At 43.0% G+C, this 18,942-nt stretch overlaps 1 protein-coding gene across 14 annotated transcripts in view; it reads left to right on the forward strand.

Annotated features, from left to right (window-relative positions):
• The window catches only part of rimbp2b (RIMS binding protein 2b), an 85,536-nt gene that overhangs the window by 34,412 nt on the left and 32,182 nt on the right, over nucleotides 1-18,942 (forward strand). For all 14 annotated transcript variants that reach the window (XR_015116640.1, XM_086207295.1, XM_086207294.1 and 11 more), the window contains one exon: nucleotides 11,327-11,410. Coding sequence is in view for 12 of the 14 variants with exons in the window: in XM_086207295.1 (XP_086063421.1) it covers nucleotides 11,327-11,410 (84 nt within the window). In the remaining 2 variants the exon portion in view is untranslated. The remainder of the gene's footprint in view (nucleotides 1-11,326; nucleotides 11,411-18,942) is intronic.

Here is an 18,942-nt window from a genome sequence, read left to right on the forward strand (position 1 = left end):
CAGATGGGAGGCAAAGGTGTCTGTTTCTGCTGTGATTGTGCCAGACTCCTGTGAGGTAAAAGCCGTACTCTTTATCTCCTCCCGAGCACCACCTGCCTCCCATTACTGGGACAACAGATCTCCTCACCCACTCCCTAACGTGGAGCCTGTCTGTGTTTTTAAAGGCCAAACGCCGTGTCTGACACTTTATTATAATCAATTCACACACATTTCACACTTGCACGTTTACAGCCAGATGATCCTTTACACTGTGCCATGTTCAGCCTTCCTCTCCATACTCCTCCACCATTAATGGACACATCTGCTAGGCTTGGCTGACAGCACCTCTTGGCAAACACTGAAGATTGTGCTAATAGGAGGGAAGTCAAAGCCCGGTGCTGAGGAAATGCAAAGAACTCTTGAATTAAATGTTTTGAACTATATGCTGCCAAGATTTTTTTTTTTTCCCTTTGACAAAGCTTGTTAAAGCTAAGGTGAGCTCATTATATAGGTTTTGCAATCTGGAGCGCAAACTAATTGGTCAGCAGCTGTTGAAATGTAGTTAATGAGTGGAAAGGGAGTGGGGAGCTGTTCCCTGAGTCCGGTACAGCTCCTCCCTGCAGGATGGAGCAGCGTATGTCGGTGGCCCCAGCTCAGGATCAAAGCTGGAGCCCAGCCACCTCGGCTGGTGGCAGCCCCCCCCCCCCCCCCCCAGCTCTCCCTCTGTGGGCTTGGGTGATGGTTAAATTAGCAGGAGCTGCTCCAGCATCAGCTGAGGGTTCATCAGTACATTCTGTAGGATATAAAGAAAGAGGATGTAGCGTCAGTGGAAGTTGGAAGCATCGACACCGTCATGTGACTACACACCTCTGTGTTCCTGTGACTCCTGAATCATTTCCTAAATTACAAGTGTCAATGAAATTATCATCATCGAATGATAAACAGTGCTTCTGGGCCAAAGCTTGCACTGGATCACTGTGTACACCTCGTAATTATCCATCTTTGTCTACCTTGACATTGCATAGGTCAGTGATTGTGCATCACTGGGGACATTGTGATAACACTGGATCCGAACAAATAGGACAGCATGTAATATTGTGTGTTATAATCAGCTTATCTGGTTGGAGCCCAAGTGTTCAGAAAAACAAGCAGCCTGGTTCGATGTGAATTAATTTGATCATGGCAGGTTTGTCAGAGTCTCTGACTGGCTGAGAGAGGAGGGGGTGGGGCGCAGATGTGAAGCTGTGACAGCATAGAGGCAAAGATGGCTGCTCCTTTGACTCATTTTTGGCTGTGTGTTTGTAGCTAAAACCCCGATAAAACAGTACGTCTTCAAAATCAAAATACGATACAATCAATATGCCATACCTTTCATGAAATGTCTTAACTGCTCAATTTATATTACTTTTTTTTGTATGCCTTTTGCCATTAACCTCTGGGTAGTGACTGTAAAATATATAATTTCTGAAATAGGCTTCAAAATGGCCCAGTATTATGTTTTCATGGTGTGACTTTGTCAGGTTATTGATGCCCTTGATAAATTATTTCTGTAGAATACTGTGTTAAATGCTGAATGTCTATTTTGAACGAGTGAGTTGTCACGTCAAGTGACAGAAGATGGGAGGGATATTTGTACTGATCACAGATGAGTCACAAGTGTTGACAGCTGAAGCCCGCATGGCCAGTCTACAGGAACGGTTTTATTTGATTAATCTAATTGCAGTCTTTTAATGCCCAGCCATTCTCTGGTGGCTAAGAATGCCGCTACAATGAGTAAACAGAGACTTCTGCTGTGGCTAATGATTTAGCTGTGCTGGACGATTACCTTTGTGTTAGGTTGAATCATATTAGTGATTCATAGTTTATTTCTTCCGCTGCTGCCAATGTTGGCACTAACACACGAGGGCCAAACTCGTCGTAGAACCAGCCCATCATCTCAGCAGCTTGTCTACCTGCACGGCCACCGGCCACTTTAATGAGACCGAGCAGCCGTGAAACAAGTCTCAACACATGCCATCTGCGTGCTTTGACCTCTAAGTGGGGCTACTCATCTCCTGAATGGTTATTTTATTATTTGATTTATTCAGGCAGTGCTGAGGTTGATTTGATTGAATCAACGCTGAGTAGTGAGCTTGACAGTCTGTCGCTATGCAGGTGCTAGCAACATCTCTGTGTGGAGCGGTGACCTGGATATCACCGCACGTGTCACCTTGCTAAGGTGTTTGAATAACCACGCGGTTCCAGGCAGATTTGACTGACTTTGCAGGAGATTTTCAGGAGATCTTGTAAGCTGAGGAAGCACTTTTGAGACAAATACATCTGCAAAGGCTGATGAGGTTGAGTAGTGATTCAAATCAACTGGGCCAGTTTCATGGAGTAGGCAAAATTGTGTTGCATATGTAAATTGCAGTTTTGAGGATTAAAATGATGCTATTTCATTGAAATGCTATACGTTTGGGAATATTTCAGGTAAAACTGCACAATATGACCAAAATCTCAATCCCAATCAAGGAATGTCATATTCTGATGACATATTATTCTTTTGAAGATTTTCTATAGTGAATAAATTGATTGTGTAACATGTGCAAGTGAAAGGCCTTTTTCTTATATTTGAAATATGTCCTCAACACATGAAATATTCTGCAAACCATGTTTGTGCAAATTTTCAGTCAAGGATGTCATAAGGTGAATAAACTATGAAAATGTCCATAGAAAAAACTTGCACTGTATTTGGAAACCAATGGTTATAGGCCTAAAATGTAAATCCATCCATTTTCTACTGCTTATCCTCCAGCCGGGGCTCGAACCCGACACCTTCTAGCTGCGAGGCGACAGTGCTAACCACTGCACCACCATGCCACCTAAAATGTGAATACAAAATACAAGTATCAAAATGGATATGTCTGTTGTTTGTCTGCAAGCTGAGCACCTTGTGGGTTTCCTCCTCTTGTGCAGTTAGTGAAGTTTTTACAGCTTGGCAAGAACCTAAAGCACCGTCCTCGGGTGTAAAATAGAGTTGATTTGCACTTCAAGAGAAATGATGGAGGTGTTTCTGTTGTTGAACAATATGTAGCCCAGCATTATTGTCAATAATTCTGATGATAAAGTAGATTTTTGGATGGACAGTCTCGGGTTGTGTTCGTACCCTCCTGTTTGCTCCTGTGTGCTCAGAAGTTATTATTCTCTAAGCTATTATTCTGCAATATCTCATTAAAAAAAAAGAAAGAAACAACACACCACTTGGTCTTTATGGAGCAGCGAGTCAATCCTTGGAAATTTACAGTCCATTACAAATATCCTGCCTGTGCTGTGTGGTTTGCACAAACAAGTTTCCTCCTGACAACAGTCACAACAAAAGCTGCGAAGGTGATGCGCATTTTTACGAGATCCATCTTTTGTCGCAAGTTGTTTGCTGCTTTGTCACGAGAGATGAAGGGTTACCATGTGAACTTAATGACTGTCTGCAGAAGCTCGGCCAGAAAATTCAGCTGGGGGTGAGTAATCCAGCCTGTGTGAGTGGGCAGCAGCAGCAGTGGGCTCTCAGCATTTGCCTCGTTGCAGCAGTAATCATCAGAGCTCCTCTGTGGACCCTCAGTCAGCAAAATGGTTTCAGCTGCTATAAAACAACACCGGTTCTCTATAGTAGAGAATGCAGCAGCACAGAGTCCTCTTTATCTCAGTAGGAGTCTACCGTGGCTCCACCAGTCCTTGTGTAGTCTCCATTATGAAGGTAAAAGTCTCATCTGAAATCTTGGTGTTCATGCAGCGGGATTATCAGATTTGCAGTCCTCTCCCCAGAGACTCTCACACACATTGTGCCTGTTCTTTCAAATTAGCCCCCGATTACAACATCCTAACATTTTATTATTAGATCCTAGTTTATCCTTTTTGTTCATGCTCCCATCGCTCCGCTTTCACCGCTCCTCTATTGTAGAGGCCTTTGATAGTAACAGAATAGTTCCTCTACCTGTTCCTTTTGTTTGTTGTCTTTTTGATCTTTCATTCATGATTGCTTTCTCTTTTCTCCCTTGTCTTCCCTGTAGTATTGCCCCTGCTTGCTCTTCAGTGTGATAGGCATTAGTAGGCAGGTAGTGTTCGGTGGCTCGGAGAGGTCAGACTCTAGTGATAGTGGCGGCTTTTCTCCTGATTCTGCAGCAGGCCGAGTCTCGTGCTTCCTGCAGGGAGATGGAAAGAGAAAAAGGGCAGAGGAAGAAGGAGAGGAATCTAGATCAGGCGGTTTCTTTTCCTGCTGCTGCATGTTTAATAGGATAGAGGACACCTTGCTGAGGTCCTGTACCCAGGACAAATGCTGCAGAGCTGAGGTGCTTAGACAGTAAATCGTGCACCCATCCCATTTTTCTTCTTCTTCATTTGCATTCCTGCCTCGGCTGTACTGTCTTTCCCCTGTATGTCTCTCATGATCGTGCATCCCCTCAGTCTTGTCTCACTGCACCCTGTACCTTTTCGTCTTTGATGTATGTGTTTTGTTTCTTGCACCCAGTGTGTTTTTGTGTGTGTGTGTGTTTGTGTTTGAAGGGATGTGGTTTCCTGTAAATCTGTGATTGAGTCTCCATGCGCACGCACACACACACCCGCACACACAATCGCAGGTATTGGGAGAGTAGAGGAGTTCAAGCATCTGTGCCTCTACGCACACACTTAATCTGTAAGGGGTTATGTAACTTACTCTGCCATTTCCAATGATTTGAAATCACAAGTGCTTGACTGTTGGGGACTAGATTAGTGTGTGTCTGGACCAGCGGTATGTGCAGAATAGTGGCTGCAGACAGTCCTGCTGAGTGGAACAGAGGGGAATCCTCTCCTTAAGACCCTGCTAACAAAGTGGCTTTTAACACTCTGCACTGGTAGCCCCTCTGTCAGCCCCCTTAATGGCCTCTCTGCTGGCTGCATCGCTACTGAAGAGAGGAAATATATGTGTGTGTGTGTGTGTGTGTGTGTGTGTGTGTGTGTGTGTGTGTGTGCGTGCGTGCGTGCGCGTGTGTGTGTGGTGTACCAAAGTCACTGTTGATGTACTGCACTGGTGTTTGTTTGTGTAGGAACTCTCACTAAAAAGTCAGGTCCTTATTCTCTCGTGTGGCCATCGGTTTTAATAGAATGTAGCTCAGCTGACTTGTAACACCATGTGCCTGCATTTTTTTTTAACGGATTAGCATTCAAAGTCATAATTAGATGTTAAGTTAACCTAAAAGAAGAACATAAGCGGATTTAAAGCCCATCCTGGAGCAAGTCTTCTTCCTGTGCATTTATATTCTTCATCAGATATCTGTTTGCATACAATCACCCTCTGGAAGTAAACCTTTGCTTTTTTTTCTCTCTCTTTTTTTTTTTGCTCAGCCATAAGCAGGATTATTACCCGTCATTACACACATGCATATTCAACACAACAAGGGAGGAAAATGAGGGAGAGAGAGGGAATAATGAGGTTACCTCTGCTCGCCTGAGATTATGCACAGAGCTTCTCTAACTACTGAAGATCTGAAGACTGAACGCCGAGAATAGGACGGGGAAAGCCTCCTGTGTTAATTAGTAATTGCTGAAATAATAGCATCCGCACCAAGATGTTGCACTGATGTCACAGAACAGAAGAGAGCGAGCGGCAGCAACACAAGTTCAAGTAGAACACATTTGTACACCACCGCCGTAATTTGTTGTCCAGGAGAACTCTCCATGGTGCTGAACACACAACAGCGTGTTCATGGCTCACAGTCCAGCTGCTTGTACTTCCTGCTCACTTTCAGACGATGTTTGCAGTACTCTTCAGCACTACAATTATTTATTCTTTACATTTTAAGTATAGCTGTAACTAATAGTTTTTTTGAATTATGAATTCATTGTTTAGAATGTAAGATGTCAAGAAAATGCAAAAAATTCTCAATAAATTTTCAAATTGACGAGTTTAAATGGCTTCTATGGTCCATCCAACAGGCCAGAAACTCTTTGCTGTCAGTCAAGGCATCCTCATATTTAAGAATCTGGATGCAGCAAATGTTGCTTGAAAAAGACTGAAGTGATACTTAAGTTGTCAAAATAGTTGGTGATGAATTGTCTTTCAAACAACTGATCAGTTAGTTGTTGCAGCTCTAATTTTGAAATTTTCTGTTTAATTGAAAGGGCGGGGAAATATGACTACTAATTATCCAACGCAATCATGTAACAGCTACCGTAAATATTTAATAAATGTTTCACTCCTCCCTGCCTGCATCTCTCTGTAACAGGGCTGTGCAAACTCTTTCCCTCGGCAGACCCAAACTCTCACGCCTATTCTGAAGTTATGATGTCATTTTTCTGTGGACACCATCTCTGTCTCTTCCTTTATTTTTCACATCCTGCTCATCCAAGAGAAATGAGATGCTCTGTGTATTATGTCTGTTGGGCTAAATCGAGCCTCACGGTGGGCCAATTTGGGCCCTTGGGCCACACTTTGTTTGATCATTAATTTGATCCGAACTGAAATATTTTAACAACAATTAGGTGGATTGCCATGAAATAATGTGCGTTATGAATGAAGTGCTATTTTAAGGTTGCATCAGTCAGATGAGCAGATGCGCGGCATTGCAATGGGGTTCTGTTGATGCCCGACAATGTGGAAACACTGGCCATCGCCTCCTCCCAGGCCTGCTTCACCTCCTCCCAGGCCTGCTTCGCATCCTCCCAGGCCTGCTTCTCCCAGCTTCTGTGGATCCCTGCTGCTCCCTCATGTAAACACAAGACAAGGCGCCTTCACCTGACGCATAAGGAGGTCCGTTTCTCCAGATGAGAACTGCTGACTTCTCCCGAGTTCTAACGCGTGTGCCATTAAAATAGCAACACACCAAGCCCTTGCGCATACTGGGTTACAAAAGGAATGACTAGAGGCGCTATAGTTGATTTGAGTGATGTCACACCCGAAACACATCTCTGAATAATAAAGTGTCTAATGTCTGCCTCTTTGGTTGGTGCTCTGATTAAGTGCCCTCTTAATACCAAATCGAGGCTTCTCACGCCCTGAACGTGTGGCAGATCATTAGCATTCAGTCATCAATTAAATGAACAGTGATGATCCATTAGGTGTGAGGAGCCAAAGAATGGTTTGATGCGTGTAAAAATAATGTGGATGAGTTTGGGAGTGACGAGTTAGACACAGCTCTCCACCGTCATCGTCAAAACGCCGAGCTGAAGGAACAACTTCTGGAAGTATGGCGTTCCTCCCTCCAGTAGAGATCCAGAGACGCGTTGAGTCGGTGAGGGTGCAGAGACATGACGGAACTGTATTGGTCAGAGGTCGAGCCCTCACTCTTGTCCCATACGCCTTTACTTCAAGAATTCACAGAATTATTTATTTTGTGGACTGTTAAGTAAGATACAACTGCTTGTTTGGAGATGAACAAACCGGATAGACAACCTCGAATTGAATCTCTTCAAATTTGGCACAAACATCCACTTGGACACAAGAAAGAACTTCTTTTTTTTTGTCTCTGTGACCTTTCAGGACAAATTTTCAGCCATAAATTATGAATTCATGCATTGATTAGGACAGTATTCACACAAATAGGATAAAATGACAGAGGGATCACATTTTATACCCAAAAGGTCAAAGGTCAACCTCAGTCTGGCATTACAATGTTATGCAGAAACACCAGTGGTGGAGGCGTTTAACCTTGAGATGGCAGTACTTCTTAAACATGCTTCACCATTAGCTAGAACGTGAAACTGTGGCTGCATATGTGAGTAAGAGACGAGGAAGTAGCATAGATCACCGTGGATACGCTTTAGCTGCGCATGCATTTGCATCAGTGCCACTGAGGCAGGCATACTCGCTCCAGCCTGAGGGGATGGTCTCTCTCATCTGTCTTCATCTGCTGTGCAGTAAACGCCTCTTCACTTCTACAGGAGCTCATTACTCACAATGGCAGCCATTTGAATCTTTTATCAGAGGGATTTTTAATTGAACATTGGCAAATGTGCTCCAAACAAATGGGCCTCAGAGCTGTGTGTGTGTGTGTGTGTGTGTGTGTGTGTGTGTGTGTGTGTGTGTGTGTGTGTGTGTGTGTGCGTGTGTGTTTTAAGGCAGTGTCGTAGCCGTCTGGTTCTGAAAGCTGTATACATTAGGTACCAGCCCACATGGGGCATGACAAGCTGTCTGTGGAGGCTCTGTGTGACTCAATGTGAGGAACTCATTTCGTGTCAACATGTTAGTGTACTGTATGTTGTATACGTGTGTACTTTTTTAGTTCAATTGTGCAGTTTCTCAGAGATTCTATAACAAAGATCTGCAACAGCACAATTGGGACCTGAATTTACTTGAACAGTTGTTTAGCTTTGTGTCTTTTTTGGTGATACTTGACACAGAGCTCAGACATCAGTTCAAATTCTCTCTTTTGTCAAGTGAAGTTTGAAAATATGAAAATTGAAAATATTGTAATTAGATTTAGTTCAGCTTGACTTGGGAGTTGTATTCGGTTACATTCCCAAACTAAAACTAGCATATCGTGATTCTATACCTCTGGGATGGGTGCCTGTCCCACTGACCTTGACTCTGACTACCTGAAGTTCTCAGTTCATCATTTGGTCCCGGTGGACATTCTGCCAAACTAAAACAATCAAATTAAGTGACATTGACCTTTGGCATCTTACAACCAAAAACTTTTTGCCAGATGTGAAGAAATGCTCCCCTCTCCCCTCAAAGGATTTCTGAGATATTGTATTCACGTGAAGTGACAGCAAGATCTTTCAACAACTAAATCTTCCAGCACATCCTCAAGTCCCAGTGGATGCTTGTGCCAAATTGGCTGAAATTCCCTCGGGGATTCCCAGATACGGGGTTAACAAGAATAGGACAGACAGATGGACAACCTGAGCACAGAGAGCATCTGGGCCATGGCTGTTGCTGGTGCGCAGGCATAGAAAGCCTCATCTTATAATTGATTTCTCAGCTTTGTCTTTGACTAAACACTGAAAACTATACAAACACAAATTAACTTCTTAATCATAACTTCATACCGGTAATTACAACAACTACTTAATCACACTTTTCCTTCCTTGTCAGCCTGAATACTCGGCTGCTTGTACACATACAGTCCTTGTGCAGACAGATAAGAGTACAAAGATTTAATCACACCGACTGTCACTTGGCGGAAGTGAAACGCCGCCTCAAGGTTACAGATCACGAGAGGGTCAAAGCTCCCTCCTCTTCCTCCTGCTCGTCCAGTTCTCTGACCCCATTGCTCAGTGTCTTATGAAATACAGTCGACACTCAAAGGTCAGTCGAGGAGTCAGCAGGATTCCAGTAATATTCAAAGTCAAACCCGGCTGGGAGCGCTGGGATGATACAGTAGACTTTCATTCCTGTTCACACACTGTATGCATCGCGTGCTGTGGTGCTTATTTTAGTCTTGCTCCGGGATCCGTGGTTCCGTGTTAGCAGTGTGTGGGCACTACGCTAATCTTTGCATATCCAGCTGCATTTATACTCTTGTCGATAACGAGGATGCTCCTCTTGCAGGGCTACAGAGACAAATGTAACACTTTCATGTGTCTTGAACTGTCAGTGCTGTGCAAGATATTGCAACCCCCGCCACCAGGAAATCTATCCAAATAATGATAATTTCTGATGTGAGAGAAGGACTGAACATCCACTCGTCTTTGATGAGGACATCCCAGTTCTTGCAGTCTGTCCCCAGAGAGAAGCTACCAGGGATGATGCGTCCTCCAAACAACTAAAGTCATCATCCACAGAAATCTTTGCTGATTGAGTCTTATTTTGTGAGGAGGGGAACTTCTTCTCATTGTGATTTCAGCTAACATCAGCTCAGTTTAGCTTCATGGAATCATAGCAAGCATTTAAACACCCATGAAGGTGCCGCCCTACGTTATAGGACTGATGACAGAAGGTCCAGTACACGTCGGGCCTAGATAAGGTTCAGTCTGGATGAGTATTTAAAGGTCATATTCAAATTGATAAGGCAGCAGTTTTGACCCATTACAGCAGAGAAGGTTAACAGTACACCTGGGTATTAGCATTGTGATTGTCAAGTCAAATTCAGCTGCGTTCATTATGGTTATCTGTCAAGGACTTTGCACATAAGAGAGCCCTGATCTCACAGGTACAAGAAGCCCTACACCAGATTTGAGCAGTTTGATGGTTTCCATCCGGTGTCTCTGGGCAGGCTGACAGAGAAAACACAATAAACGGTAGAATAAAACTTTACTGCTAAAACATGAGCTCAAAGCACTGCTTCAATGAACCACACAGAGCATGATGACCTCTAATTACCTCTATTAAGGAGCTAATGGGTCACTGTGTGTGTCTGTTGGCTTGTTAGCAGAATGTCTCAAAAACTACAGCACTGATTTGCTTTGAATTCTATGGAAAGATAGGCCATATTTCAAGGAGTATTTCAATTACAAAGTGGTAAACCTTTTGGAGGTGATGTGCGTCAAGATCCTGGATCTTCACTTCCATCTATTTGCCATCTGAAGGGGTTGTAGAGGAACTTTTGGCTTCAGGAAATCATCTTGATTGGATTGTCTTACCTACTTTTGGTATAATGTGTATTTACATGAAATTTGGGTGAGAAATTATGTTAATTCAAGAGATAAGTATTAAACTCCTAGAGATGGTATGGATCATGTTCTGGAGCAGTGATACAGAGGAGCTATTACAGGAGGATTTTGATGATAGAGCTTCCTCCTGGGCTGAGGTATGTGGTCTGAGGGCTTTCAGGTTTTGGTCATGTAAGATTTTGAGCCACCAGATTGGATAAAGGCTTAAGTTTGATAATTACTCCTCGAGCGCTGCTTCTTCCTTCATGCTCAACATTTGAACCTTGATCACTCATCTCATCTGTTTTCTGACAACAAAAACATTTTGTAATATCTAATTTCTGGAAATCTCTTTTTCTGTATACACACACACACACACATCCTTGTACTTATATCTTTGTGAGGACTTTCATTGACGTAATGCATTCCCTAGCCCCTCACCCTAAGCCTAACCATCTCCACTGACTGCCTGACCCTAACCTTGACCCTAAACCTAACCAGAACCTTACTCTAACCTCGACCCTAAAACCAAGTCTTGACCTTCAAACGGCTCTTTGAAGATGTGAGGACCGGCTAAAATGTCCTCACTTTCCAAAAATGTCCTCACTCTGTTGGTTAAATACATGTTCTAGTCCTCAATATGTAGCAAGTACAAGAACACACACACACACACACACACACACACACACTGTTAAATAATGAAATGCTCCTTCTCTTTCTGTCTGTTCTCACCGAGTTCTCTCAGGAAACTTCTGTTCGTGACAAACCGTAGCAGCCATCTCATGCTTTCTTTTTCTCTCCCCAGGAGACTGAGATCAGCACCAGAAGGAAGGAGTGTGAAGCACTAGAGGCAGAGGTGAAGAAAAAGAATCAAACATGTCAGACTTTGGTAAGTGCTCCAAAAATATACCCCGGCCTCTGAGTGAAAGGATGGAGGCTGAAATTGATTTGTACCTGAGAGCCTTAACTGTCCCCTGAGAATACGAGTGCTGCTCTGTAATGATACTGTCGCTCCTCAGATAGGGAGGACTGAAAGTGGAAAAAAAGGAGCACTTGGATGCAAGTTGGAGTGTTTCTGTTTTGTAATATTTTGGCAAAAAAAGAAGCAGTGTGTAGTGCCCTGATGTATGCAAACATGAATAAGCACGTGGTTCCATCCCTGAGGCTATCTTTATGTGTACAGTTCATCTACATGTCCTCTTCATACTAAAGGTTAAACAAGTCGTACTGTATATTTTCATCCAGAGTTCTAGGTGCATCTCGCAGGATGTTTTCTTACAGTGCCCCAGAAATGTCATCAAGCCTGCTGGAGTTGCACAAAGTTGCTCAGGTTTCAAATGAATGATGCATGTAAGGAACACAGGCTTATATATCATGACCGGCTGCGTGGTTGTATCAATGCCCTATAAAGGATATCACTTGTCAATCAAAGGAGATAAGAAGACTGGAAGCTGAAGTAAACAACCATATTTCTGATGCTAATGTTACATGAGGGAGTAGATAGCATAATGTATACAAACAGGTATGTTGAATGTTGGCAAAAATGCTGGTTTACAGTGGAAACTATAAAGGTCAAAGCAAGATCATCAAAAGCTGCGATATGTTGTAAGACACGTATTTAATGCAGAGTTGCAGAGTTTAGGGCTAAACCAGACCTGAGCAGGCTTTCATACGGACAGTTTCATACATTTTCATGTCGTGTGCTTTGGTCTGAATCTGTGGGGGAGCTGCCACTATGTTACGGTGGTCACCGGGTTCAGCGAGCGTTCACACTGTCCTGTGTTACGCCGACCAACAGAACCGAGAGTTGTTCATCTATCAGACAGAAAATGTGTGAGGGCCAATCACATTGACACAGACAACGACAGTAGCATATTGTGATTGTTCCTGTAGCTTTAATGATGACATTACACAATGTTACATTAATGGAACTGCGAAAAGTAAAATGGAACATAAGGGACTGGAATAATGAAGACCACAGTGTCAGAGCGGCTCTTTTATCTGATGATTGTGCAGCTTCTCCTCAGCTTCTCTTAAAACTTACAAGTACACTTTGCTCTTCCTCTTTCTAGCTACCAGCATCCCTTTTTAACCTGTAATGCAATGTGTTTTGCTTCTGATGCTTTATAAAGTTCTGTTCACAATGTTAGCCGAAGTAAATCAAAACGTGGCTCACTTGGAAAGGAACTGAGTTCCGATTTTTCACGTATACCAGGCTCGGATGGTTGTGTCTGACAGTGGTCAGGGCTGTGGTGCAGGGAAGCTTACACACCTGGAATTTTGGGCTGGACTAAACAGGGTAGGTCTGAAGCGGCCCAAGTGACCCATTTCATCGTTGTTTTCAGTGGTGGTTTGAAAATTTTATGTCTTGTTCTCAACTCTTACTGAGAGCTGCTGCTGACAGGAAAGCTCAGTCCAGGTTAAACAGGAGGTACACTCAGGTAATGGTGAAGAAAGGAATCATCCAGCATCCACCACACCATGAATAATATGACGATATTTGTGGTATTTCCACTGCACTTACCAGAATGATAAATCTATTATTGAATTATGTTGTAATTTGGAAGTTTTAGTTCGCAGCCTGGTGAGTGTTGAGAATACAAACTGAGAATCTGTGAGTTTTTATACGTAAAAGGCCTGCAGTTTCTCATTATGAACAGTCTTGAATGTTGTGTGACTGGGATGTCTTCATAGAGTTGAATTTCAGCTGTATGTAAACACCATACATGTCTGTAACGTGTATAAGAGCAAGTGGCCTGCAGTGAGAGTTTTCTAATGAAAGGAGTTAGCTGGAGGGGTGGAACAGTCATTAAACGGCACTGTTTGGTCTTAGACCCTTTGAATCCATTTCCTCATGCCCTGGAGTCCTGGAGCCTTCTTCTTTCGATGAGCTGTCTTTGTGTGTGGCTCTCAGCCCCAAATAAACACTCCATTAGGACTATTTCCTTTCTCGCCCTCGTCCCACGTTCGCAGCCCACAGCAGCACTTCCCTTCTCGCCTATTGTCAGTCTGCTGAGCGAGGCCGGGGGAAGCTACCCGAAGGACGAACTGTCCCCAAATGGCATGCAGAAATGGCAGGCTGGTCTCCACAGTCGCAGCACAGCTCTTATCTCGTCCTGCACTGAGCCCTGAGAACAGAAACGCAAACACAGACAAAACCAATGAACGCTATTGTGAGGGGATGACGAGCTGACACTAATGTCACTCCCTGTTTGCTTGAATCTGGCTCACCTCGCTCACTCCTCAATCTTTCTCCCTCTTAATTCACTCAGGTTAAAGGGAGCACACGTAGAATCAAATGCATTCGTTAGTAGATTGTTACAGGAATATTTTTGTACCGAGTATTTGACTTCCTGCTGTTGTTAACGCCACGTCTCCTTGGGTGAGTTCATCTAGTCTGAGTGAGTGTTTGAGTGACAGTAAACACTTGCATCGCCATCTGGCACCTCCACCCTCCCGGCTATCAAATGTATAACTACAGACCAACAGCTGAGTATGACTCTGCTCACATTTGAAACCTGTTGCCATGGTGACAAGCATCAGCTTTGCAAGTGACGCTCAAACACGTTACTGTATCAGTGCTAATCGAAGATCTATAGTCATTGAGACAACAGCCAGATTCAACAATTCGAGGGTCTGGACTGTGTAGCTTTCAAGGCTAGCTCAGTAACTGCAGAGGGATGCCTGCCATTAGCTTAGCTTTCATTCCTGAGCTGTTTGTTAACACACACACACACACGCATACACGCCTTCTGATACAAGGGTGATCAGTAGTTCTCTTTGCGTAAGAGGAGCAAAAGCAAAAATGTGGTTAATTACAGATTCATTCTTTTCTCTGTCGCTGGCTGTAAGTGTTGCACTCCTTTCAGAGGCTTCCATGCTGCTTGGTCATTCATGCATCACATTGTGAAGTGCCTGGCTGCAGAGCATCGCAAGTTCTGAAGGAAAATATGTTGAGCTGCATGGTTAAAACTTTGACTTTCAATTCTAGTGTGTTTTTTTATCCCTGAAATGTACCTTGAAGTACTTTTTTGTATTTCAATCATTTCATACTGTCAATCCCATAAAACCGTTGTTAGTCTGTGAGCTCGCCGCCAGTAGTCACAAGGACACAGGTCAAAGGTCCTGTGCTGACTTAATATCTCATGATCTGGGGGGAGCTAACTATTAGCACAGAAGTGACTGGCTGGCTCTTGTCCACACTGAATAAGAGCAAATGTTGCTGCTTACACCAACTGCGTCTACAGAACAGACAGTAGGTGGGTGAAATGTTTGCTTTATTCATGTGCTAAATGGCACAGCTGATTCATCTGTCAGCCGTGTTGAGATTAAACACAATTTTCTGGCCCTGCAGGCCCGAGTCAAGCCATGTCTGGACAGAAACACACAACTGCCTCCAAACATGCTCCGCTGAGCTAATTATTTTCTTACACACTGTACCATTATTCAATAAAATGAAATGTTCTGGCTCCTCGTAACTGTCAACGGAAAGGCTGCGTTTGCAAGCTGAGGCAAGAAAGCGTGAGCGAGCTGTTGCTTTTGATGTTCTCTCTGAGTGATTTCACATGGAGAAGCAGCCAAAATCAAAGCATATTTCATTTTAAAATATGTTTATGGCAATTTTGTCAGACAATGTTACATATGTAAAATCTGAATTTTAGCAAAAGAACAGCTTGGGAGTGACCGCCGTTATCCTACCGTGTTAAAGGAAGGTGTTTCAGTTCTTATTTCCTGATTGTCACACGTGGAAAAGACAGAAATCATACAACTTCTTGTACCAGTACTATGAATTTTGATGATTCTTGATAATAAATGGATGAATTTCAAAATAAAACTTGCCCCTATTGCGGTCAAATCCAGCTTCTCACTAAAATGACTGTAGTTGGTCCACTTTACAGCAGCTTAAACAGAGCCTGTGAGTCTGGGTGGAGGTGGTCGCAAGCTTAGGGGCTTTGCTCATTTAAGCAGTTTCCAAGCGCAACATGTAATGTGTTTTAGCATGTATTATTTATTATGTATATTTAGCATGTGCTAATCTTCTAATAGCCTCAACTGTACACATACAGATGGAGGCAGAGTGGCGGAGGAGTGATGTATCGATCAGTTGTTCTCTTTCTCTGGACCTTGCTAACACTGCAGCTCACTGGTGGAACTCTTGCTGTCTCCATAGTTTCGCTCTCTGTTTTTCTGCTCACGAACCGACAAGCGGACTCAGTGCTGCACCTGCACTTGTGTCGACATTCATCACGTTGTCCACCTGATCCTGCACCTTTCGTACTTTTGTTACCATAGAAAAAGCTCGCACAACTCCGTTTTCTGAATTTTGGCATCAACCTGGTACTGAACTATCTCTTCCTCTCATATTCCTCGTTTAAGTGATGATGTATTAGTTACTTTATGTATTTTAGATTGAGGTAAAACATTTCTGCCATGTTTTTATTAGAAAGGAGATGGAGTCAGCTGCTTTGTTGTTGGTACACACAAAGCATATTAGTGGAAGGAAAGTCTCTGTTTGTAGACTCAACAAAGCAGTTTATTTGTCTTTGTTCTCACTTTTATTCTGCTGTTTATCTTAAATCGCAATCAGCATGGAAAACGCTGGGAAATGCTGGCGACAGCTCGACATAGGCCACAGTGTGTTCTGCATGGGATTCTCTTCACCATTGTGCTCGCTCCGTGGGAACGTGTCTTGCCAGGGGATTATGACGCATCCTGATCTGCTGTAAAGCAGCAACACACAAAGACACAGCTGATTGTCTGCGTTCAAGACAATTTGGTGCATCATTGTCACCATCATGTGTATGCTTTCATAGCCCGATTCCAAAAATTCGGATGAGGACGGCAGACATGTTGAAATGCTTCTATCAACAACAAGTTTAGATTAAAGTCAGCCCATTGTCTTCTCACGACAGTGTTACAGTAAAGCACAAGGCCAGTGTTTTACTAAGGCTGTTTGTCCTTCAGAGTGAACACCTGGAGGCAAATCCAGCTCATATTAGCCCTGAATTGAAGGATCAATGGATATGAATAGAAATGCCAATGCAATCAAGTTCTTATACGGGAAGCATTAAAATGGACACAACTGATGCAGGTTCAAATGCCAATACGTTTTTTGGATGTGACAGGAATGCAATAAACGGAAAAGAGCAGATCTTAAATGTGAGTGTGTGTTTGTGACTCTGGATCCGTCTTCAGGCTGTTGTTCACTTGTGGCTGCTTGTCCTTTGCAATCAATGCTCATCAGTTCATATTAAAACCATATTAGAGGCCAGAAGTTATTTCTGTTGATTGTTAGAGCGGAGGTCACAAATTATTCAGTATTGATACTATTACGTAAGACAATAACAGGATGTGCTGATACTACATGTGATAAGGATACCTGGTTTTATATCTTTTCTGTTTTTTAATTTGGTTGTCGTCACGTAAAAACACAACTTTTTCCATAACCATTTGGCAAACGTGCAAGAATGTTCCTATACGTTGTGCACATACTTGTATGTTTTTGTCACTACTCCCCAGGAGAACCTAGCTGGCCTGCTTTATGATGTGGTGCGAATCTTCACAAACCTTGCCATTTTTGCTCGCTATTTAGCTCAGAGGGTTTTTGTGTTTCAGGTGTCATTCAATAGCGAGTCACAATGTTCTGCTATAAGCTTTTTTTATGCTCAGCTTTTTGGGTTAAAAAAAACAACATTCACTCCATATTCAGGAGCATCATGTGTTTTTCCCCTATGTTTACTGTATGAAAACTGTCTGAGCTTGTCTTCTCAGGCTGGGTTTAAGTGCACTTCTACTGTATATACCTACACACACACACACACACACACACACACACACACACACACACACACACACACACACACACCACTTGAGAGTGGTCCGTTGGCAACATCCCAGACGAGGCTTTTTCACGTTAGAAAATCTGCCGTGTTATGGTGAGGAGAGCGGGTTTTACTAACAACATTAATTATGTCTTTGTTTTATTCAAAGAAGTGTGACCAGCAGTGTGCACAGTGCACAAAGCCTGAAGCCCAACAACTAAATGAAATTCATCTTTCATTAACTGAAATCTTCCTATTGTGACATTTTAAAATATCTTCCATAATAATTGACCGTTTCTGTCTGTAGTCATTTGTGCGTTTACCAGAGGTCTCATGCTTATTTTATTATGCTTAACATGTGTCACTCAGGCAAAGAAAAGATCTTAACATTTGTCCCTTAACAAGTTTACTTTTGCATACATGTTAGTTTTCTATGTTTACTCCTGTCTCCACTTGCCCTGGGAAGCATCCTTCATAAGTAAAACATAAGGGAGCAGAGCCATTAGGAACCACTGTATTTACTGGAAATGCATCATGCATGAGCTACTTGGCCCACACGCCACTGCAGAAGCAGAGAATTTCAAATCACACAAGACTCTCCAGCAGACATTTCATACTGCAGCCAGGGCACACCTCACATGTGCTGGCTGCTGCAAACGGGTCTACCTTCCCTGGAAGAAGACACTTTACCCTGTTTGGTTAAACAGAGTAGAAGAGAGGCTTCCAAGCAGTTGGGGGGGGGGGGGGGGCACAGAAGGACACAGGGTCTGATTTGCCATCTACCAAATGCTCTGTGTAAATCTCAGACGACAAAACAACCAAGTGATGGGTAAATTAACTAAATTACTGTATATATAATCTATCAGATGAAGGAGCTCCATTCTGCTGGTTGGGTTCTATTTTTAGCACTACAGACAGCGACCCCTCGCGGATACACTCGTATGGACGCATTTGCACAACAACTCGTTGTCACCCTGCTGCACTAAAATATTTTACCCTGCAGGACACATTACACACTAAAGTAGATCAATTTGACTACACTGTAAAACGCCGGCCACCACCAAAAGCGAGCAACCATATGGTGCATTCACTATCACCTCATAAACACACAAATCTATTGTAGTGGTTGTTTAAAGCTGCTCAGTTTATTTTTTTCTTATTTTACTATGTTGAAATAAATAATTGAACGTTCACAACTAAGTGAGAGCGGCACTTCAAAAACAACAAGCTACTTTGAGAAGATTTGCGAGGGAAAAGGAGTGCAGACACGTTACTGAAAGAAATGTGTAGAAGAAGAACGACGATGCCGTCTGGAGGATTTTTGAAGAGTGTGGAATAGTGATGAGAGATTTTGCAATTAACAGAAGGGCCCGAAGGTACTTCCAGTTATACCAGACAGAAACGGTTTGGGAACCTGGAGTAGGCTCTTTTCTGTTTGTATGTGTATATATAACTGAATAAATACACCTATAAAGGCAAAAAGCAATTATACTGCATCTGTATATTCTGCACTGTTGTGTCAGTTTCACGTGATATACAGAAGGACAAAGCACCCTCTTATATAAATGCTTTTTTTAACACACACACACACACACACACA

The sequence above is a fragment of the Aulostomus chinensis genome, chromosome 6, assembly GCF_037954235.1.
Source record: "Aulostomus chinensis isolate RoL2024-O1b breed Wild chromosome 6, RoL_Achi_v1.0, whole genome shotgun sequence".
Taxonomy (NCBI): domain Eukaryota; kingdom Metazoa; phylum Chordata; class Actinopteri; order Syngnathiformes; family Aulostomidae; genus Aulostomus; species Aulostomus chinensis.